We start from the raw sequence: 21,895 nt of genomic DNA on the forward strand, positions 1-21,895 counted from the left end.
TGTCCCACACTTGCTGCATAATAGCACTCAAGATGACCTGCTCCATGACCTTCCCCGGCACCGAGGTCAGGCTGACAGGCCTGTAGTTCCCCGGATCCTCCTTCCGACCCTTCTTGTAGGGGGGCGTCACGTTTGATGTCATAGTTAAAGTCACTATGCACATTAATCCTACTTGTTGCACTGTATTGAATCTTCTTTGATTTCTTTGCCATCTTTCCTCAGAGCATCAGTGTTCATTGATCTTTTACTGTGACTAATGCAGTAAAACATTAGTATCTTTTTTTGATCTCTGTGGCAAATGCATTTATTTCTGAATGGAACTATAATTTTGTTAATTTTTGTAAAGACTTCCTGACAGAATAATAAATAGGATGGGCAAACAATTTAGATTTAAAATGAACCAATCAGATTAGTTTATGCTTTGCCTTCTGTCTTGCATCTGTTTGTGGAAGGTGGTCCTGGCTTTCCTGTCCGAGGAGCTATGCAGTTCCTTTGCTAGTGTGGTCCCAATCTTAATTTATCACATTTGAATCATCTTGGAAGCCTAAAATGTGACATATTTTATCTTTTCTTGAAATCTGTCTCCTCACACCCTCTGTTTAAAAAACAAAGTTGATTCACCATTTCATTTCATGGTTAGTATATTTAGACCAGGATGTAATAATGTATGTCAAAGTGTAGGAAACTTTATAATTTTAAGTGCAGCTTAATTAGCACATTCCATATGCTTATATCAAACCTCTAGGGTTGTCTTTTTTGTATTAAAAAAATCTTGGTTTTTTTTAGATGCTGACCAACTAAGATGCATGCAGGGTATCGATATTCAGTTATACTGGAACATTGCTGGCATGTGCTGTGTTTTGCAGATATATTCCAGGAGTCCTTAGATGATACTTACAAATCTCTTATGATATTAAAGTATTGTGCTGTCGATTTGGGTATCATAGTGCAGTATTTGCTAAGGCTTTTAACAGATGGCAGGCTTATGAAGATGGTGTATGTGCAATAAACGCCTGGTTCTGGTGCTTTTTTGCTTTCCTTTGTGAGATAGAAAGGATATGACCGCACGAATCCTTTTATCTGGACTGCAGGCTTCATGTTTTGATAAGAACAAAAAAAATGTGCATCTCGGAAGACAAATCATAGAATCATAGAATCATAGAATTGTTAAGGTTGGAAAAGACCCTTAAGATCGTCGAGTCCAACCGTTAACCTATCACTGCCAAGTCCACCACTAAACCATGTCCTCGAGCACCACGTCTACCCTTCTTTTAAATACCTCCGGGGATGGAGACTCAACCACTTCCCTGGGCAGCCTGTTCCAATGCCTGACTACCCTTTTGGTGAAGAAGTTTTTCCTAATATCCAAACTAAATTTCCCCTGGCGCAGCTTGAGGCCATTTCCTCTCGTCCTATCGCTTGTTACTAGGGAGAAGAGACGGACCCCCACCTCGCTACAACCTCCTTTCAGGTAGTTGTAGAGAGCAATAAGGTCTCCCCTCAGCCTCCTCTTCTCCAGACTAAACAACCCCAGTTCCCTCAGCCGCTCCTCATAAGACTTGTTCTCTAGACCCTTCACCAACTTCGTTGCCCTTCTTTGGACACGCTCCAGCACCTCGATGTCCTTCTTGTAGTGAGGGGCCCAAAAGTGAACACAGTACTCGAGGTGTGGCCTCACCAGTGCCGAGTACAGGGGCACTATCACCTCCCTGGTCCTGCTGGCCACACTATTCCTGATACAAGCCAGGATGCCATTGGCCCTCTTGGCCACCTGAGCACACTGCTGGCTCATGTTCAGGCAGCTGTCAACCAACACCCCCAGGTCCTTTTCCGCCAGGCAGCTCTCCAGCCAATCGTCCCCCAGCCTGTAGCATTGCATGGGGTTGTTGCGACCCAAGTGCAGGACCCGGCACTTAGCCTTGTTGAATCTCATGCAGCTGGCCCCGGCCCAATGATCCAGCCTGTCCAGGTCCCTCTGTAGGGAAATGAAATATTTTACTAGGTGTTACTAGGTATAGTAGTCATTACTTTAAACAGAGATTACAATCTCAATAAATGAGATTTAATTTTGAAAGACATGAACAATGCAGACAGACAGGAACGTCTCTAGAGAATCAGTTGCAGAACAGGAAGTGTTACATGTTTAGTTTTCTAACTCAGATCTAGCCTATATTAAAAGAAATTGTTGTTTCTTACTGCGTACCTGTTCTTGTTTTTTTTAAAAGACATTCTCAGCCCAAGTTCCAGTGGATATCCATTCAGGGTATATGAGTCCCATTTTTGCAATGAGCTCCTTGTGCCAGCTTGTTGTGGTTTAACCCCAGGCAGCAATTAAGCACCACACAGCCGCTCACTCACTCCCCCATCCCCAGTGGGATGGGGGAGAACTGGAAGGGTGAAAGTAAGAAAACTCGTGGTTTGAGATAAGAACAGTTTAATAATTGAAGTAAAATGAAATAGAATAGTAGTAGTAGTAGTAGTAGTAATAATAATAATGTAATAATACAATAATAATATACAAAGCAAGTGATACACTATACAGTTGCTCACCACCTGCCGACTGATGCCCAGCACATCCCTGAGCAGCGATTGCTGCCCCCTGGCTAACTCCCCCAATTTATATACTGAGCATGACGTCATATGGTATGGAATAGCTCTTTGACCAGTCTGGGTCAGCCATCCTGGCTGTGCCCCCTCCAAGCTTCTTGTGCACTTGGCAGAGCATGGGAAGCTGAGAAGTCCTGGTAAGCACTACTTAGCACCAACTAAAACATCAGTGTGTTATCAACATTATTCTCATCCTAAATCCAAAACACAGCACTATACCAGCTACTAGGGAGAAAATTAACTCTATCCCAGCTGAAACCAGGACAGTATGCACCCCTTATTCCATACCATATACATCATGCCCAGGTCTTACACCTTCCAATACATTCCAATTAATCACTACCACTTTTCCAGTCTTTTGAGACATACATATACACACATAGATATCATTTCCTTAGTCTATGGGCTATCCCTCTAAAACATTCGTTGAGTTCATTTTGTCCATGACTTTGGGCTTCATCCATCATAACAGTCTTTCAGGGCAGGAGAGATGGTGTGTGGTGTTGGATAGTTGCATGCTGAACCCAGTTCTGGTTCTATCACCTCTGTGCTTTGCTTGGTTTCCTCAAAGTTCATTCTTCATTAATTTGGGTGATTCTTACTGTAACACTATTCATATGGCACATAGCCATCATAGAAGTGATGACATACAGTAGCATATAGCAACTAACATTATACAATTCAGTTCATTGGCTATTTTCACCCAAAATCAAATCCCCTTGAGGTACACATCGGGCTTCCCCATCCTCCCGCATCACCCACCAAGTGCACCCAGGTCCTTGAGCAAAAGCAATCCCACGAATGGGTTTGCCTTTGCCTGAGGCAGGAGTAACCCAGACTGTCTTCCCCAGAATATTTTGGTATGTGCGCTACAGGTACTTTATCTCCCTCTACAGTGCGTAAAAGTTTTGACTGGGCAGGGCCAGCTCAATTGGCAGATCCCCTAGTGTTGACTAACCAGGTGGCCTTTGCTAAATGTGTATCCCAATGTTTGAATGTCCCAACACCCATTGCTTTCAGTGTAGTCTTTAACAGTCCATTGTATCGTTCGATTTTCCCAGAGGATGGTGCATGATAGGGGATGTGATATACCCACTCAATGCCATGCTCTTTGGCCCAGGTGTCTATGAGGTTGTTTCGGAAATGAGTCCCGTTGTCTCACTCAATTCTTTCTGGGGTGCCATGTCGCCATAGGACTTGCTTTTCAAGGCCCAGGATAGTGTTCCGGGCGGTGGCATGGGGCACGGGATATGTTTCCAGCCATCCGGTGGTTGCTTCCACCATTGTAAGCACATGGCACTTGCCTTGGCAGGTTTGTGGGTGTGTGATATAATCAATCTGCCAGGCCTCCCCATATTGATATTTCAGCCATCGTCCTCCATACCAGAGAGGCTTTAGCTGCTTGGCTCGCTTGATTGCAGCACATGTTTTGCATTCATGGATAACCTGTGCAATAGTGTCCATAGTCAAGTCCACCCCTTGATCACGAGCCCATCTCTATGTTGCATCTCTTCCTTGATGGCCTGAGGTGTCATGGGCCCACTGAGCTAGAAATAATTTACCCTTATGTTGCCAGTCCAGATCCACCTGAGCCACTTCAATCTTAGCAGCCTGATCCACCTGCTCATTGTTCTGATGTTCTTCAGTGGCCCAGCTCTTGGGTACGTGAGCATCTACGTGACATACTTTTGCAACCAGGTTCTCTATCCAGGCAGCAATATCTTGCCACAATGCGGCAGCCCAGATGGGTTTGCCTTTGCGCTGCCAGTTGGTCTGCTTCCATTGTTGCAGCCACCCCAACAGGGCATTTGCCACCATCCATGAGTCAGTATAGAGAGAGAGCATTGGCCACTTTTCTCATTCAGCAATATCTAAAGCCAGCTGGATGGCTTTCACCTCTGCAAACTGACTCGATTCCCCTTCTCCTTCAGCAGTTTCTGCAACTTGTCATACAGGACTCCATATGGCAGCTTTCCACCTCCGATGCTTCCCCACAAGATGACAGGACCCATCAGTGAACAGGGCATATTGCTTCTCATTTTCTGATAGTTTATTATACAGTGGGGCCTCCTCAGCACGCGTCACCTCCTCCTCTGGTGATATTCCGAAATCTTTGCCTTCTGGCCAGTCCGTGATCACTTCCAAGATTCCTGGGCGACTGGGGTTTCCTATTCGAGCCCGTTGTGTGATCAGTGTGACCCACTTAGTCCATGTACCATCAGTTGCATGATGTGTACAGGGGATTCTCCCTTTGAACATCCAGGCCAGCACTGGCAGTCGGGGTGCCAGGAGGAGCTGTGCTTCAATACCAACCACTTCTGAAGCAGCTCGAACCCCTTCATATGCTGCCAATATCTCTTTTTCAGTTGGAGCATAGCAGGCTTCTCGAATCCTCTGTATCCCTGACTCCAAAACCCCAGGGGTCGACCTCGAGTCTCCCCTGATGCTTTCTGCCAGAGGCTCCAGGTAGGGCCATTCTCGCCAGCTGCAGTGTAGAGCACATTTTTTACATCTTGTCCTGCCCGGACTGGCCCAAGGGCTACTGCATGAACTATCTATCTCCTGTTTAATTTGTTCAAAGGCTTGTCGTTGCTCAGGGCCCCATTTGAAATTGTTCTTCTTCCGGGTCACTTGATAGAGAGGGCTTACGATGAGACTGTAATTTGGAATATGCATTCTCCCAAAACCCACAACGCCCAAGAAAGCCTGTGTTTCCTTTTTGCTGTTTGGTGGAGGCATGGCTGTCATTTTGTGGAACACATCCATTGGGATCTGACGACGCCCATCTTGCCATTTTATTCCTAAAAACTGGATCTCCTGTGCAGGTCCCTTGACCTTACTTTGTTTCATGGCAAAGCCGGCCTCCAGAAGGATTTGGACTATTTGCTTCCCTTTCTCAAAAACTTCTGCTGCTGTGTTGCCCCACACAATGATGTCATCAATGTATTGCAGGTGTTCTAGAGCTCCACCCTGTTGTAATGCAGTCTGGATCAGTCCATCGCAAATGGTGGGGCTGTGTTTCCACCCCTGGGGCAGTCGATTCCAGGTGTACTGGACCCCCCTCCAAGTGAAAGCAAACTGTGGCCTGTACTCTGCTGCCAAAGGGATTGATAAAAACGCATTAGCGATGTCAGTTGTGGCATACCACTTGGCTGCCTTTGACTCCAATTCGTATTGAAGTTCTAGCATGTCCAGCACGGCATCGCTCAGTGGCAGCGTGGCTTCGTTCAGGCCCCGAGAGTCTACTGTTAGTCTCCACTCTCCATTAGATTTTCGCACTGGCCATATGGGACTGTTAAAAGGTGAGCGAGTCTTGCTGATCACTCCTTGGCTCTCCAGTCAACGAATCAGCTTATGGATGGGAATCAGGGAGTCTCTGTTGGTGCGATATTGCCGCCAGTGCACTGTTGTGGTAGCAATTGGTACCTGTTGTTCTTTGACCCTCAGCAACCCCACAATAGAAGGGTCCTTTGAGAGACCAGGCAGGGTAGACAGGTGTTTAATTTCCTCCATCTCCAAGGCAGCTATACCAAAAGCCCACCAGTACCCTTTTGGATCCCTCTCCTGAGGTAGTCTATGCCAAGGATGCATGGGGCCTCTGGGCCAGTCACAATGGGGTGCTTCTGCCACTCCTTCCTGGTTAAGCTCACTTTGGCCTCCAATACAGTCAGCTGCTGGGATCCCCCTGTCACTCCAGAAATACATATGGGTTCTGCCCCTTTATAGCTTGATGGCATGAGGATACACTGTGCACCGGTGTCTACTAGAGCCTTATACTCCTGTGGGTCTGATGTGCCAGGCCATCGAATCTACACAGTCCAGTACACCCGGTTGTCCCTTTCCTCCACCTGGCTGGAGGCAGGGCCCCTCTAGTCCTGGTCATAGCATTCGTTACTCACTTCTTGTAAATGTGAATCACAAGTGCATTTATTAAGATCAGAAGGAAAAACAGCCCTTCTACCCTGTTTGGGGAACTGCTCACTGGAAACTGGAGCAGCGATTGTCCTGGAAGAACCCCCTTGTGTCACTGTTTTTCCTTGCAACTCATGTACCCGTGCCTCTAGGTTCAAGGTAGATTTTCCATCCCACTTCCTCATGTCCTTTCCGTGGTCACGCAGATAAAACCACAGGGTGGCCCGTGGTGCATATCCACTATATCCTCTCTCTTGAGCAGAGGGACGCTTACTCCTAGTGGCTGAGATACTGGTCTGTACAGGTGAGGAGTAGGACATGTCCTCCTTGAATCACTGGAACTCCTGGGATAATTTCTCAGGTAGCATGTCAGGCAGTTTCTCCACAGCTGAGATGCAGGCCTGTAGGGAGGAAGAGAGACTTTCTTCGTATTGTCGGAGTTGGCCAGCCATTTCATCCACCGTTGGTCCCTCTTCATCTTTCCAGGTTATTATTGCCAATGAGTTTGAGTACGATGATGATGCGCTCCCTACAAACTTCCGCCACATGGGTTGCATGCACCTGACTTCATCTGGATCTTTGGATAACTGCTCATTGTCCAGGTCATTATGCATCACCTCCAGCACAGCTAATTCCCTCAGGTACTGGATACCTCTCTCCATGGTGGTTCACTTGCCTGGGTGACATATAACATCTTCCTTGAAGGGATACTTTTCCTTCACACCTCACAGGAGTCGCCTCCAGAGGCTGAGGGCTCGTGCCCCTTTTCCAATTACTTTGTCAATGCCCCCTTCCCTAGAAAGGGATTCCAGCTGCTTGGCTTCCTTACCCTCTAATTCCAGGCTACTGGCCCCGTTATCCCAGCGTCGGAGCAGCCAGGTGACAACGTGCTCTCCTGGACGACGACTGAAACCTTTTCACATATCTTGCAACTCACTCAGGGACAGGGATTGCGTGGTTACTATCTCATTTGTGGGTTCTGCCTCTTCTTCCTCCTGTTGTCGTGATGGCCCTGGTTCTTCATCAGCCCTTACTAAACAAGCTGATTTTCTTGTGTATTTTTTCTTCTGTATAGGGGCGACTGATACTGGCACGGGCTGGTTCTTTGGCGTAGCCGCAGCGCCTGTCACAGGGGCTGGCATAGCCACAGTGCCTGTCACCGGGTCTGGCGTAGCCGCAGCGCCTGTCGCCAGGGCTGGCGTAGCTGCAGCGCCTGTTGTTTTGTCATCAGATCCAGAGACCTTCTCTTCCCCTTGAGGGTTCTGAATAGCGTTGAATAGGGCTTGGTAGGCATGGGCCAGGCCCCAGCACATTGCAGTGATTTGTGTCTCCCTAGAATTGTCAGGATGACAGCATACTTTTTCCAAATGTTCTACTAGTTTTTCAGGATTCTGCACTTGTTCAGGGGTGGAGTTCCAAAACACTGGAGGGGCCCACCTTCCTAAGCATTTGCCCATGCTCTCCCACACACCCTGCCACTCATAACTATCCAGCCTTGGGGCAGATCTCTGGATGATATTCTTAAACTGCTTATTCACCTCAGACAAAACCAAAACAATATTCCCAAGAACTACCAATAGTTATATCTTAACTACCCAAGGATGTTCAAGATACTGAAAAGTTGTTGTAATGAAGGAGGAAACATCATAGAAGAAGGCAGTGAGGGTGCCATTCTGTATTTCCTCCATAAAAAGCCTCTCAGAGGAAGAGGTATAATTGCTAATTGTCTCCATGAGGTGGTACCCGAAGTACAGTAATGGCTTCACTAGAGAACCCAAATACCAGATAACGCTCAAGGTCAGTGTTTTAATAATAAATCTCCCAGGCAAAACATCACCAGTCACTGCAGAGCACAGCAAACTGCAACACCCAACACCAATCTTTAACACGTACTGCAAAACCAAGAGCATTGTGCAGATCAAGTAGACTAATAGTGAAAACAGATGAATCAATATTATGACCAGCAACTGTTAACAGATACAAATTCCTTAATACACTCTGGTTAATCTGTTATTATCTCAAACCCTTCGTGCCCCATGTTGGGCGCCAAAAAGGACTGTCGCGGTTTAACCCCAGCCAGCAACTAAGCACCACACAGCCACTCACTCACTTCCCCTCCCCGTTGGGAAGGGGGAGAGAATTGGAAGGGTGAAAGTCAGAGAACTCATGGTTTGAGATAAGGAGAGTTTAATAATTGAAATAAAATTAAATAGAATAGTAGTAATAGTAATAGTAGTAGTAGTAGTAGTAGTAGTAGTAATAATAATAATACAATAATAATATACAAAGCAAGTGATACATTGTGCAATTGCTCACCACCCGCCGACCAATGCCCAGCACGTCCCTGAGCAACGATTGCTGCCCCCCAGCCAACCCCCCCAGTTTATGTACTGAGCATGACATCATATGGTATGGAATAGCCCTTTGGCCAGTCTGGATCAGCTGTCCTGGCTGTGTCCCCTCCCAGCTTCTTGTGCACCGGGCAGAGCATGGGAAGCTGAAAAAGTCCTTGACTAGTGTAGACACTACTTAGCACCAACTAAAACATCAGTGTGTTATCAACATTATTCTCATCCTAAATCCACAACACAGCACTATACCAGCTACTAGGAAGAAAATTAACTCTATCCCAGCTGAAACCAGGACACAGCTCTATTGATTTACTTGGAGATGTGCCTGCCTGCTGAAGCTCCCTTTTTGTGAAGCTCCTTCTGGAACCGTGACAATAATTTGTAGCTGTGTTGTCATCAGAACTCAAAGATGCATGTCTGAATAAATCTAAAAATATGTTTATGCTCTGCTTAAGAGATGTGGTTGTACTACAGTAGTGTCATGGATTCTGTAATTACTTTTCCTGATGGAGCTTGAAGTTTTCATGTTCTTTCATTAAACAGACTATTGTTCACATGTGCTCACAGCTTGACACATTCTACATGTAAAAACTTTGATTTGGAAAAATATTCTGGGTTGCTGTATGAACATATTATAATTACAGTAATCATGCTATAGTGGGCAAATAGGCAGCAGTAAGTCAGTTGTTAGCTAACTGGGCACCTGTCCAAATATCATTAAAATATTGACATCAAGTAATTTTTCTTTTTAATAATATTTAACTGCTATTTAAACACCTCTGCTCAGATTGACCTACGTGTTCTAGTTTTAAAAGTTCAATATAGATAATAGATTTGACATGCTTGGTGCATAATGATTTTTGAAAGGAAACAGTGTGCAACACTGATTTCTGAAATCCTTTGTTTCTAAAAAGAGGAACAAACAAATGCACAATACTAAATATTGTCTTGTTTGTTTATTTTTCAGATTAGCACTGTACGTATATGAATATCTGCTCCATGTAGGAGCACAGAAATCAGCCCAGACATTTTTATCAGAGGTATGTTTTCCCCATCTTTTTTTTTTTTCTTCCATAACTTTCAAGCATGTGCAATTGAAATAAATATGTTGGTTTAAAATAAAAAGCAGTGACAACCTTGAGTATCAGTTTACATTGATCAGCATAGATTTCTGATCCTGCAAAAGCCAGTTTGCTATGTCATTTTACATGCCTTAGCATAATTACTTTTTCTATGATTTGTTACCCCTTGTTCTCTGATTTGCTACTATGCTGAGAAAGATTCCCCTATTTTCTCTAATAAATATGCATGTTGGAGAATGCATCGATGGTGCTCCTTTTTGATGATCTTCTAACTTGTTGTTGATACCCTCAATTGTGCATAATGGAGCCATCCTAAATACACAGCAGTCAAGTATTTTACATCCTACTTTCATATACTTGCAGTTCTCATTCTCTTAAGCTTTGCTAATCTGCATATATAATGTTACCATGCTTCTAACCACTTCTTTTCATCTGGTGAATCAATTATGACTATAACCATTTAGGGCCTGTTTCTTAAACACTTTTTAACTGCTAGCAGAATTTTTACTATTACACAATAATTAGTATTTTTCATAGGCTTTTAAAGACTTGTATATATCTTTTGAAGATTGAAGTAAATGATATCTCTTTAGCATTTTATATTTATTGTGGAATACAAAACCACCTGTGTACCAAACATATTGAAGTCTTTTAACAATACTGTTTTTAATAAATCTTTCTTTATGAGAATATTTAAGATAAAAATAATAATAATAATAACAACAACAACTGAGTAGTGAGCAGAAGTGAGAAAAAAAGGCAGAATGTTGTACTAGGATAATTTGCTGCTTCAAATGATAATTCTTGTATTGGGTTTACATGGCAAAGTTTTGGTAGTGGAGGGGCTCCAGGGGTGGCCTCTGTGAGAAGAGATCAGGATCTGCCTCCATGTCAGAGTGAGTTCCAGCCGACTCCGAGACAGATCTGCCACTGGCCAAAGCTGAGCCAGTCAGCGAAGCTGGTGGTGCCACTGTGATAACATATTTAAGACAGCGGTGAAAATGCTGTGCAGCAGCTGTGAGAGAGAGGAGTGAGAAAAAAATAAAGGAAGGAGGGGGAGGAGGTGCTCCAGGCGCTGGAGCAGAGATTCCCTTGCAGCCCTGTCATGGTTTAACCTCTGTAGGCAGCTAAGCCCCACACAGTCGCTCACTCACTCCTCCACAGAGGGGTGGGCGAGAGAATCGGAAGGGTAAAAGTGAGAAAACTCGTGGGTTGAGATAAAGACAGTTTAAAAAGTAAAGCAAAAGCCGTGCACACAAGCAAACCAAAACAAGGGAAGCAGGGCTCCATCACGCATAACGGTTACTTGGGAAGACAAACGTCATCACTCCGAACATCCCCTCTTCCTCCTTCTTCCCCCAGCTTTTTATTGTTGATCATGACATCATAAGGTATGGGATATCCCTTTGGTCAGTTGGGGTCAGCTGTCCCGGCTGTGTCCCCTCCCAACTTCTTGTGCACCCCCAGCCTGCTCACTGGCAGGGTGGTGTGAGAAGCAGAAAAGACCTTGACACTGTGTAAGCACTGCTCAGCAACAGCAAAAACATCCCTGTATTATCAACACTGGTTTTGATCACAAATCCAAAACATAGCCCCATGCAAGCTACTATGAAGAAATTTAACTCTATCCCAGCCAAAACTGTAGAAGCCCGTGGAGAAGACCATGGAAAAGCAGGTTGTCCCCCTGCAGCCCATGGAGTACCATGATAGAGCCTGTGGAGGACCCCTGCAGCAGGTGGATATGCCATGAAGGAAGCTGCAGCCTGTGGAGAGCCTACGCTGGAGCAGTCTCCTGGCAGGAATTGTGGCCCATGGAGTGAAGCCCATGCTGGAGCAGTGTTTTCCTGAAGGACTGTACAGCATGGAAAAGACCCATGCTGGAGCAGTTTGACTATATCCTGTGGGAGGAATCCCACACTGGAGCAGGGGAAAAGTGTGAGGAGGAAGGAGCAGCAGAGACAGAGTGTTATGAACTGATGCCAATCCCCTTTCCCCATCCCCCCTGTGCCACTCAGTGGGTGGGTGGAATAGGTAGAAGAGTCAGGAGCACAGGGGTGAAGTTGAGCCTGGGAAGAAGGGGGGGTGGAGGGAAGGTGGTTTTAGTTTTGTCTGTTTCTCACCATATCACTCTATTTTTAACTGGCAATAAATTAAATTAATCTTCCCCAAGTCAAGTCTGTTTTGCCCATGACGGTAACTGATAAGTGATCTCCCTGTCCTCATCTCGACCCACAAGGTTTTTCATCTTATTTTCTCTCCCTGTCCTGTTGAGGAGGGGAAGTGAGAGAGAGGCTTGTTAGGCATCTGGCAGCCAACCAAGGTTAACCCACCATACTCCTCCATAAGATAATAGAAATATATGCTGCTGATGATATTTTATAGAATCATAGAATCATAGAGTCATAGAATCATAGAATAGTTTGGGTTGGAAGGGACCTTTAAAGGTCATCTAGTCCAACCTCCCCTGCAATGTTCTGGATTTTGGAGGTGGGAGAGGGAAGGAAGAGAACAGGAGGGTTGCTTTATGGAGATATCATGGAAAATTCACATAACAGCTAGGTAAAAGGGTTAAAAATTGTGGTAGTATCAATTTATGTTTATATTAAAGTATGTTTTTGACAATTGTTTTTTCTCTTTAGTAAAGCAATGTAAAAATAAGAGAAAAAAGATAAAATAATGGAGAGTACAGTCTTGGCTTTTACAAAACAGCTGTCAAATAATACACTGTGCAGGATTCATTTTGCTCATTTTGATTTTAAGATATATTTGTAAAATGAGTAGTTGACAGTTTAACTTCTGTGAAATTTGGATTTCAGGAAAATATTCAATATAGTGTCTTAACATGTTTCTCTTAAAACTGATTAAAACTTGGACTATAGAGAAAATGTTAGCTCTGAACTAATGCAATCTGACAATATATCACAACTTTCAAATTCAGACTGAGACTAGCCAAAAGACGATGACTACGAGGTAAAGATAATTAATAATGTATTGGATTGGTATGAGGTGTCTGTTAGGTTTCACACAGAGCTGTGAGCTTGTTAATTCCATTAATTAGCAATGCAGAGGTTCAAAGACTATGCTGGTAATGTTTGTAAATGGTTGTATGTTGGAACAAAAGGCAGTTATCACTAATACAGAGAAACCTGGAAAAAAACTGATATTTGGTCTGAAATTTATAAAATGAGGTTCAGATTGAGAAAACCGTACACTAATACAACTTGGAGGAAATAATCTAAGGCACAAGTTAAATGGCAAGTGGTAAAAGCAGCATTTGTGGGCTGTAAACCACAAAATAATAGCTCTACCCCCCCTCTCTACCCCATGTGAGTCAGCTGTAGTTGTTAGAAAATTATTATTGGCATACAGGATGAAAATGAGAGAACAGCAGTTGAGAGAAGTCCAAAAAAAGTCTTCTAGACAAATAATTTATGATATTATGAAAGTTATGATTTTCCATCTGTCTTTGTACTTTTCTGACTCATGCCTGTTGAGAAGCAACTGCCCTATTGCAGTGAATTAGTTGCAAGAATGCTTCAGTTTTAGGAGATATCCAGGTGGCATAGGAGGAAATTGATGTTTTGGTCGCTCCTGAAAGAGCATGGCTGTCTGGGCTCAATGCCCTCTCAGCTCTGGCAGTCCGTAGCTGCCAGAACAGTTTGGGTGGATTTTTTAAAAGATGAAATTGTTCAGAGTAGCTTTAAAACTGACTATTAGAGCATAAAAGAAGTAAGCATATATAATCTGAGCAGGGAAAGTGACTAAGAGTAATGGAACAAAATTAAGAAAAAGAAAATTTAAGCAGGATATCATTAAATCACTCTGATGTTAGATAACTTAGAGATGGTTGTCTTAAGCATTTCTACATTTTTGTGATGCATTGTGCCTAGTTTAAATTTCATAGAACTGATTCACAGATCAGTAAGTTCCAGAAGCCCTCTGCTGGTCTTTCTCACTTAAAAGATGCACTGTGGTTTCCATGTCTTTGTGGTCCCTGTTGAGTACAGCCTTCAAAGCTTTGTTTCCTTCATCTCTAAAATGTAGGACCTCATGTTCAACTAGCCTTTTCCTGGATCTCTGGATTGCAGAGACCTCTAGTTTATTAACTATAGCTCTGGTCTCTTGGTCTGCAAATTACTTCCTTTCTAGAGACATGGTGTGAAGTAATTGATTGAAGTAACTCAACAGCTGTTTCATCCCAAAATATGTAGTTATTGTACAATTGGCAAAATGGCAAGGAGCCAGCACAAATAGATTTCATGTAAAGCACCTCATTTTCTTATGAGGGTTAAAAAAAGGCTATTCAGATGAGGTACCCAAATTTTTGAAACAGAAGAAGCTGCTGTGCTCCAGAATCTTTTCTTTGATGTCCAAGCTGCTACATTTTCCTTCAAGAGTTAATCCTTAGCCCACATATTTTAATGCTTTAGTATCCTTGGAAATTAGGTTCCAACCTTGAAGGAATAATTCCATTAGCTTGGCTGGACCAGGAAGGTAGGCATTTCCTGGTTAATAGATCATCAGTTATGAACTTAATTGGTACAGTTGACAACGTGGGTTATTTTTTTAATTAATAATTCTTCATAATTCTTTTTAAGATTAATTCTTTTAAGATTGATTCTTTTTATGATTAGAAAGACTGATATCTACCAGCTGAAAAAGAATGCATATTTTTTTAAAAAACAAAACAAAGAAAAGAAAACCCTCAAGTAACCCCCAAACTTCCGTATTGCCTTCAGGCTCCTTCTTTGAATACATTTATCAAGATGAAATGTGTCCCAATAAAAAGGACCAGTGTAAGACCTGTGAATCAGATAATTTCCTCATTAAGCCCTGCTTTGAAGAGCTCAAATACTGCGTAGACATTGTGAGGGCTTTTTATACAGACATAATTTTTACTCTAACAACTGAATGATTTTCCAACTTCAGAAACAATATTTGGTTTTGACTATATATTGCATCTCTTCTTCAGTACGTTGCTTTTGAAACATCCCAGAAGTAATGTGTATTCCTGGTGACAGAAACAAGTCCTTCCAAGCCATTCCCAATTGATGTGAGGAGCACTCATGCCTCAGAAGAGTGTATTTGAGGAGTGTGAAATACCTTTTTAGTAGCTTTGGGTTTTATTTATATTTTTCTTTTTAATTAACATTTTTATCTGGCAAAGTTTAGGCAAGAGTTCTGCATTTTAAAAAGTCCTTTTTATATCTTAACTGTTGTTACATGACGGGGTGTGTGTGTGTATGTGTGTGTATGAAGCTCCATGCAGTTGGCTCATTCTGCCGACTTCGCTGACAGAAATGATAGTGCCTCTAGGTTATCTCTTAAAATAATTTTTAAACAGCAGAATGATTTTTGAATAGTTCTGCCCATTTACATAATACATCAAAATTACGTTAGGTAACTTCATATGAGAGTGAAGAAAACTTTTTAGGTGTACTAATTATATATTCCTCTCCTTCAAGCTATTGACAGAAAATATATATGCTTAACTTTCTTAAGAGTTGGGTGCAGAAATCAAGTTGGAGCTGAGAATCAAAGTTTTATTTTCTTTTGGAAAATCCCAGCTTTACCAGTGCCTCTTGCAGTATGAACACTGTTAGGTTTTGTGATAAAAGCTTGTCTGCACACCCACAAAGGCGCCCAGAAAGACAAGGCAGGGAAAGCCCAAATAATAATACCCTGCCCCATCTCCTCCTAGGTCCATCACAGGAGCTTTCAACTCTGTGATGGGCCTTATCAAAGGCCTATCTCCACAAGCCCAGAGGAGCACAGAGGTCCCAGGACAGGCAAGAACCCAAATTAAGGACTTGGAGAAACAGATACCCTGTCTGGGCCTCTCCCAAGAGACCCTTAGCTCCGTTGTCCAGATGTGACACCCATCAAAATGAGTCAACACTAGAGCACCTTTCGGACTGAGAGGGGTTGCTGCCTAGAGGTATGGGACACATTATGGGATGCAGAGAAAGAGCATTTTGGGACTGCACAGGATTTATTATGGTATGTTTAGGGAAGGAGCCAAAGGTGAGAAAGGGGAGGGATTTAGGTGATTTGGTGAGGAACAAGTGTGGGGAAAATAGAGGAGTAAGGGGATAAAAGGGCCGATTGCATGTTAATAGGTGCTGATCGGTGCATTTATTTGGTCATACCCTGCACCTGATCAGTGCAGTCTGTCCTATCTTCTTATTAAACTTTCTAACTCTTTCCTGGGTGAGGGATTCTTTATGCGCTCTGTGTGTGCGTGAGTGTGTATTGGGGGCTGAGTGCCAGCAACTGGAATCAGACCATGGGTCAGAGGGCCTGTGTGGCTGTGGTGCCAGCGATTGGAGAGACCGGAGTGATTGGACTTCACCGCCAGCAACTGGAGTGAGACCTCGGGTCATAGCGGCCTGTGTGTCTGTGGTGCAAGCAACAGGAGTGAGTGAGGGTCTGGGTGCCAGTGACTGGAAAGACCGGAGTGAGTGAAAACAAGTGTCAGCCACTGGGGTGGGACCAGGGGTCAGAGGCCCATATGTCTGTGGTGCTAACAACTGGAGTGAGTGCAGGTGTGCAAGTGAGTGTGTGAGCGCTAGCAAAGATCAAGCCGGACTAGCTGGCGAGTAGGTGAAGTGGCCTGGGAGCCAGGCATGTGTGTGTGTGTCTCTAAGGGTGAGACCACTGGGGGTTGGCTACTGGGGGACCAGGGGAGTCCCAGCCAGCTCTGGATGTGCGTGTGAGGCGATCAGTTCCAGCAACTGGAGTGGGGCTATGGCCTAGGGGGCTCATATGTCCAGGTGCCAGCAACTGGGGAGACTGGGATCCAGGGGCAGCTACCTGGCAGACTGTGTCTGAGCCCAGCTGCTGGAGGGATCCACATTATACATATTTATAGATATTCTCACTGGTGGACCTCCATCCTGCTCAGCCAGAGAGGGGAGCAGGATGAGGCTGTTGGTGCTGTCTGTGTTCATGCGTGTGCTCTGAGTGTCTGTCTGTGATCTGTGCGGCCTGCCATGTATATGTATACATATGTGGTGTATACGTGTACTCTGTGTGCATATGCCTACTGGGAATACATCTTCAGCCTCACTACTGGTTAGATCTGGGGTTGTGTAGCTGCAGCAGCCTTGCCTCTCTTGGGCTGTCGGATCCAGTGTGGAAATCAAGTTGGAGCTGAGAATCAAAGTTTTATTTTCTTTTGAAAAAATCCCAGCTTTACCAGTGCCTCTTGCAGTATGAACACCGTCTACCTTTTATATTAAGCATTTATATACCTTTATATATATCTTTATATACATTTCATATTAAAGCATTTCATTAAAATAATGCTCCTTTCATCTGCTGTTACTTCTGTCTCTAGAGCAGAATATGGTATGTATTTAAACAATTATTTTTATCAATTTTTGCAGGAAATAATGCTATGTCTAGTTCTAACAGAGGTATTTGGAATATATAGAATGCCCTGGTTTCCACCTTGTTTTAAGATGAGCTGACCTTCTTAACAGTGTTGTATGGATTTCTACAGAATCTTAAGTTATTTGTGACAGAGTTCCTTAAACAATCACACTGGCTTTATTATAGTTCAAACTCTTTAGTTTTGTAGTTAAGGACAAGCTGATGACTATGTCATTAATAAAATGATTGTGTGGTAATGGTTAAGATATAAGACGTGTAAAGAATTGCAGAGACCCAGAATGCTTTCACAGTGTGTTTATGTTGTCTAATGTCTTAGTCGATCAACAATAAAAGTGTGAAGTCAAAGGTAAGAATTCTTAAACTGCACTTCCTTTGAAAACAGTGTTAAATAAACCAGAGTTCTCAGGTAGGAAAGCAGGCATAAATAGTATATCTCTATTCAACAGAGTTTGCCAGTGCAGACAAATCAAGCCAAACTAGTTTTACATTTTCATTGCATGGTGAGAGAATGGGTTATAACTCTGTTGTTACTCTGATGTTAGTCAGATTTGTCACATTACGTTCACTCTCCACTTCAGATGTGGAGAGAAGACTACCACCTGCTGAATCAGTAACATTAATCATGTATCTTGTATGTTTTTCTTAGGAATTGTTCTTGGAAAATCTTTTAGATAACTTTAGGGGTATTTTTTTTAACACTTTTTTGTTATGCATTTTTGAACTTAAATAAACCCCTGTCTTAATGGTGGAGAGATACAAAATATATCCTTAATAAAATTGTATTCAAAATCTTTTAAAAATAAATCTAAACCATGCTTTGCTAAATTAAGAGGCATCAGCTAAATTAATAAGTGTGTATATTGGTTGTACATGGCAAGGTTTTGGTAGCAGTGGCAGGGGCTGCAGGGGTGGTCTCTGTGGGAAGTGATCAGGGGCTGCCCCGTGCTGGACACAGCTGGTTCCAGCTAGCTCCACAACATCCTCACTGCAGACCAAAGCTGAGCCAATCAGCAAAGTTGGTGGCACCCCTGTGAAAACATATTTAAGAAAGGACACAAACGCCAGATGGGTAGAGGAGTGAAGAAAAAAAGTGAGAAACAACCATACAAACACCAAGGTCAGAGAAGAAGGAGGGGAAGGAGGGGCTCCAGGCACGGGAGCAGATTCCCCTGCAGCCTGTGGAAGAGACCATGGTGGAGCAGATATCCACACTGCAGCCTGTGGAGGACCCCATGCCAGAGGAGTTGGATATTTCCTGAAGGAAACTGTGGCCCATGGAGAACCCACACTCTGGCAGATTTTTTCCTGAAGGACTTCAGCCCATGGAAGGACCCATGCTGGAGCAGGGGAAAAGTTTGATGAGGAAGGAGTGGCAAAGAGGAGTTGTTATGTACTGACTGTAACCCCCCAGAGGCTCAGGGATGATGAGGGGGGGATGGGGGGTGGGGAGGTAGAGGGAGTTGAGAATGAAGGAGCAAAGTTGAGCCTGAGAAAAAGGGGAAGTGGGGGAAAAGGTGTTATTTTATTTTTTTATTTTGTTTCACATCATCCTACTCTATTTTTTAATTGGCAATAAATTAAATTAATTTTCCCCAAGTTGAATCTGTTTTGCCCATGATGGTAACTGGTAAGTGATCTCTTGTCTTTATCTCAACCCATCCTATTTTCTCCCCCTGTCCTGCTCAGGCAGGGGAGTGAGAGAGCTGCTGGATTGGCATTTGGCCTTTAGCCAAGGTCAACCCACCACAGTGTGATAAAGTAAGTAATATGGCCACCCAGACTGATGATGATAAAGCCTTTCATAACTACAAAATCTTTTATTCTTCTTTTTTTACTGCCTGAATAAATTATGTAATGCTTTTTAGTCACAGTGATCACAAAAAGAGTACAGACTCTTTTTACTGTTTCTCTTTAGATAAGATGGGAAAAAAACATCACACTAGGGGAGCCCCCAGGATTCTTGCACTCCTGGTGGTGGTAAGTGTCAATTTTCTTTTCCTCTGATTTTTAGAATATGTTCACTGTGAATTCCAATGTCTGGAGGCAAGAAATTCAGGTGAACATTGTAAAAAGGATGTGAAGATGAGTATCAAGAACTATTTTCTCACAAAGTGTTGAAAGAACAGAAAATTAGATATAGGAGAATATATAGATATTAGATATAGGAAAAGAAATATTGAATAATGGATTGATAAGGCAGCATCTTTGAAAGAAGATGGTCTGCATTTCTTTGTTTACCATCTTTTATTAAATTGTGCATTTAAGAGATCATTCTCTATATCCTAAATAACTACATTTGAAAGAAATATATACAGAGACTCTGCAAATAGATGTGAGCTTCCTCAGTCTTTAGTGCACATTTTAGTCATGGGAATATTATATGAAAGCCATTAGTTGAACCCAAGCTACCAGCATTTTTGAGAGGCAGTGTGTGTTAGCATGAGCATGGAGTTGTAGTAGCTGCTTTTGTATTTTCTTTCAGCTCAAAATATGGGTAGGACACGGAGCTGACTTGTAATTTTTTATGCATGATGCTCCTTACTTATATATATTGGTGTCTAGAGAAAATATACAAATTTTACATATATATGCACATTTGTATATATAAAATTCCCAAGGCAAAAAGAGACTGCTATTTAGCAGTGATTTGAATATATATGATATGGCTACATTTGCAAGAATTCAAAATTATGGAGAATATGGACAACCATCCATACAAGAATTACGCTATAAGTTGTAAAGTAGTCCCACTTGAATATAAAAAGCTATGTGATTTGTACAGCTGTGTGGAAGATGACATATTCTTTATTGACCTTTCTGCTTTTAATTAAGTGACGGAAGCCTGACAAGGAGAACTTGTTCCTTGTATCTCTGATGTCTGCATTTTCCTTAATTTTAAACATCTGCAGCAGAGTGGTCAAATTTTCCACAATTCCAAATTATGGTGCTGGGCTAAGTTAGAGGGTTAAGTCTAACACAATAAAGAAACAAAATGAAACTAAAAAATTTTATTCTTTTATTTGTTCTAGCAGATAGATAATTTCATTCTAGAAACTTTGAGGCTAACATTCCTGCCATAATGAAATATCTTATATACTGTTTCTTAACAATTCAGAGATACTTGTAGTGTGTTAGAATCGATTCATGTATAACTCCATTTGAGGCAGGGGAAGACTTATTGGAGCATCATAATTTCCTTATACTCTTTCATTCTTTATCAACCAAGAACTATAGGATAGCATACCCTTCTATTTCCTACTCTTATCCATACATTTGTTTCTCTAGGAACTTTTGTTTAAAGGACAGTATTGGAACTTGGAAGAACTCCCAGTTTTCTCTTCATTTTCTTGCCTTTTCACAACATCACAGTATTACTGTATGAATCTGTGCCTTCCAGTGCTTTGTGGTAGCAAATTGCAGCAGTTGCAGAGGCATGAGGTTAAATGCAGAGCTTTATTAATTTGCTTTATACTCTGAAAGCTTGTATATTAGACTAGCTTCCTGGTTTATACTACAGTGGTTTTAAAGAAATACAAGCACTGCTTGGTTCAGAGAATCAGATAACAAGACTTGATTCCTCATAGATGTTTTACAAAGCTGAATTCTTTCATAGAGGTAAGTGTTTTCAGCTCTTGGCTAGAAAGTGATATGTCTATTTCACACACATATATGTGTGGTGTGTGTACACCATAAAATCTATGAGAATTACAATGATTTTCTCACCATATCTGTGTTACTTCTTAACCTGCAGTGTATTTTGGGATCTCTACTGTGCAGCTCCAGAAAGACGAGAAACATGCGAACATTCAAGTGAAGCAAAAGCCTTTCATGACTATGTAAGTAACTTTTATATATCTTTATCATGTTTTTATTATTTGTATGTATGAATGTGATTGATAGAGAAATATTTCTGCAGGATGATGACTCATAAATGGAGGAGTCGGTCATATATAAGTAACTCTCATTTGCTTTCCGGGGGTGCCTTAGAATTAGGACTGTCTAATCCTGTGATTACCCAGTGTCTCATGGGAAACTCCTGGAATCTATCTCACAGGTCAAAGTACTGTTCCATATATTAATACAGAATGAAGGATGTCCTTCTGTCTCTACCCCATGGACACAGCAGCCTGGTCTCAGTTGCAAAGGCCCAGGCCAAATAGAAGCACAGATATGTGCTGTCTAAATAACCATACCCTGTCAATGCTAAAGAAAAGACAGTTCAGTAGATGGAATTGATCCCATGGCTTCTGGCAGGACCATACTGATTTAACTTGTCATAATCAATGGAAAAAATGTGTGAGAGAGGAGAAGTTGGGAACAAAATTATGAGGAAGTTTCCCATCCACTGAGGTATTAAGGTCAACCAAATTGGTAAAGCATATTCCTCAAATTAAAAGCAAAGTAACTATTGCAAGTACAAATTTCTGCCATCTTTTTTACCTTTTCTGTTTTAAATATACAGTGGTTGAAAAAAATACAATATTGCAGTAGCTTTGCTGTTATGAATGCTTGTTATTAGAGCAATGTTTAATTCCCCACTGAAGGAGA

General features: G+C 42.4%; 1 protein-coding gene across 6 annotated transcripts in view; it reads left to right on the top strand.

Annotated features, from left to right (window-relative positions):
- Positions 1–21,895, top strand: part of LOC148054193 (single-stranded DNA-binding protein 2-like) — a 250,001-nt gene that overhangs the window by 73,111 nt on the left and 154,995 nt on the right. For all 6 annotated transcript variants that reach the window (XM_087770638.1, XM_087770641.1, XM_087770636.1 and 3 more), the window contains exons 2-4: positions 9,838–9,910; positions 19,263–19,324; positions 21,099–21,183. In XM_087770638.1, coding sequence (XP_087626764.1) covers positions 9,838–9,910; positions 19,263–19,324; positions 21,099–21,183 — 220 coding nt within the window. The remainder of the gene's footprint in view (positions 1–9,837; positions 9,911–19,262; positions 19,325–21,098; positions 21,184–21,895) is intronic.

This window comes from Nipponia nippon, unplaced genomic scaffold (assembly GCF_047370975.1).
Source record: "Nipponia nippon isolate SJK-2023a ecotype South Korea unplaced genomic scaffold, ASM4737097v1 scaffold_33, whole genome shotgun sequence".
NCBI classification, from domain to species: Eukaryota; Metazoa; Chordata; class Aves; order Pelecaniformes; family Threskiornithidae; genus Nipponia; species Nipponia nippon.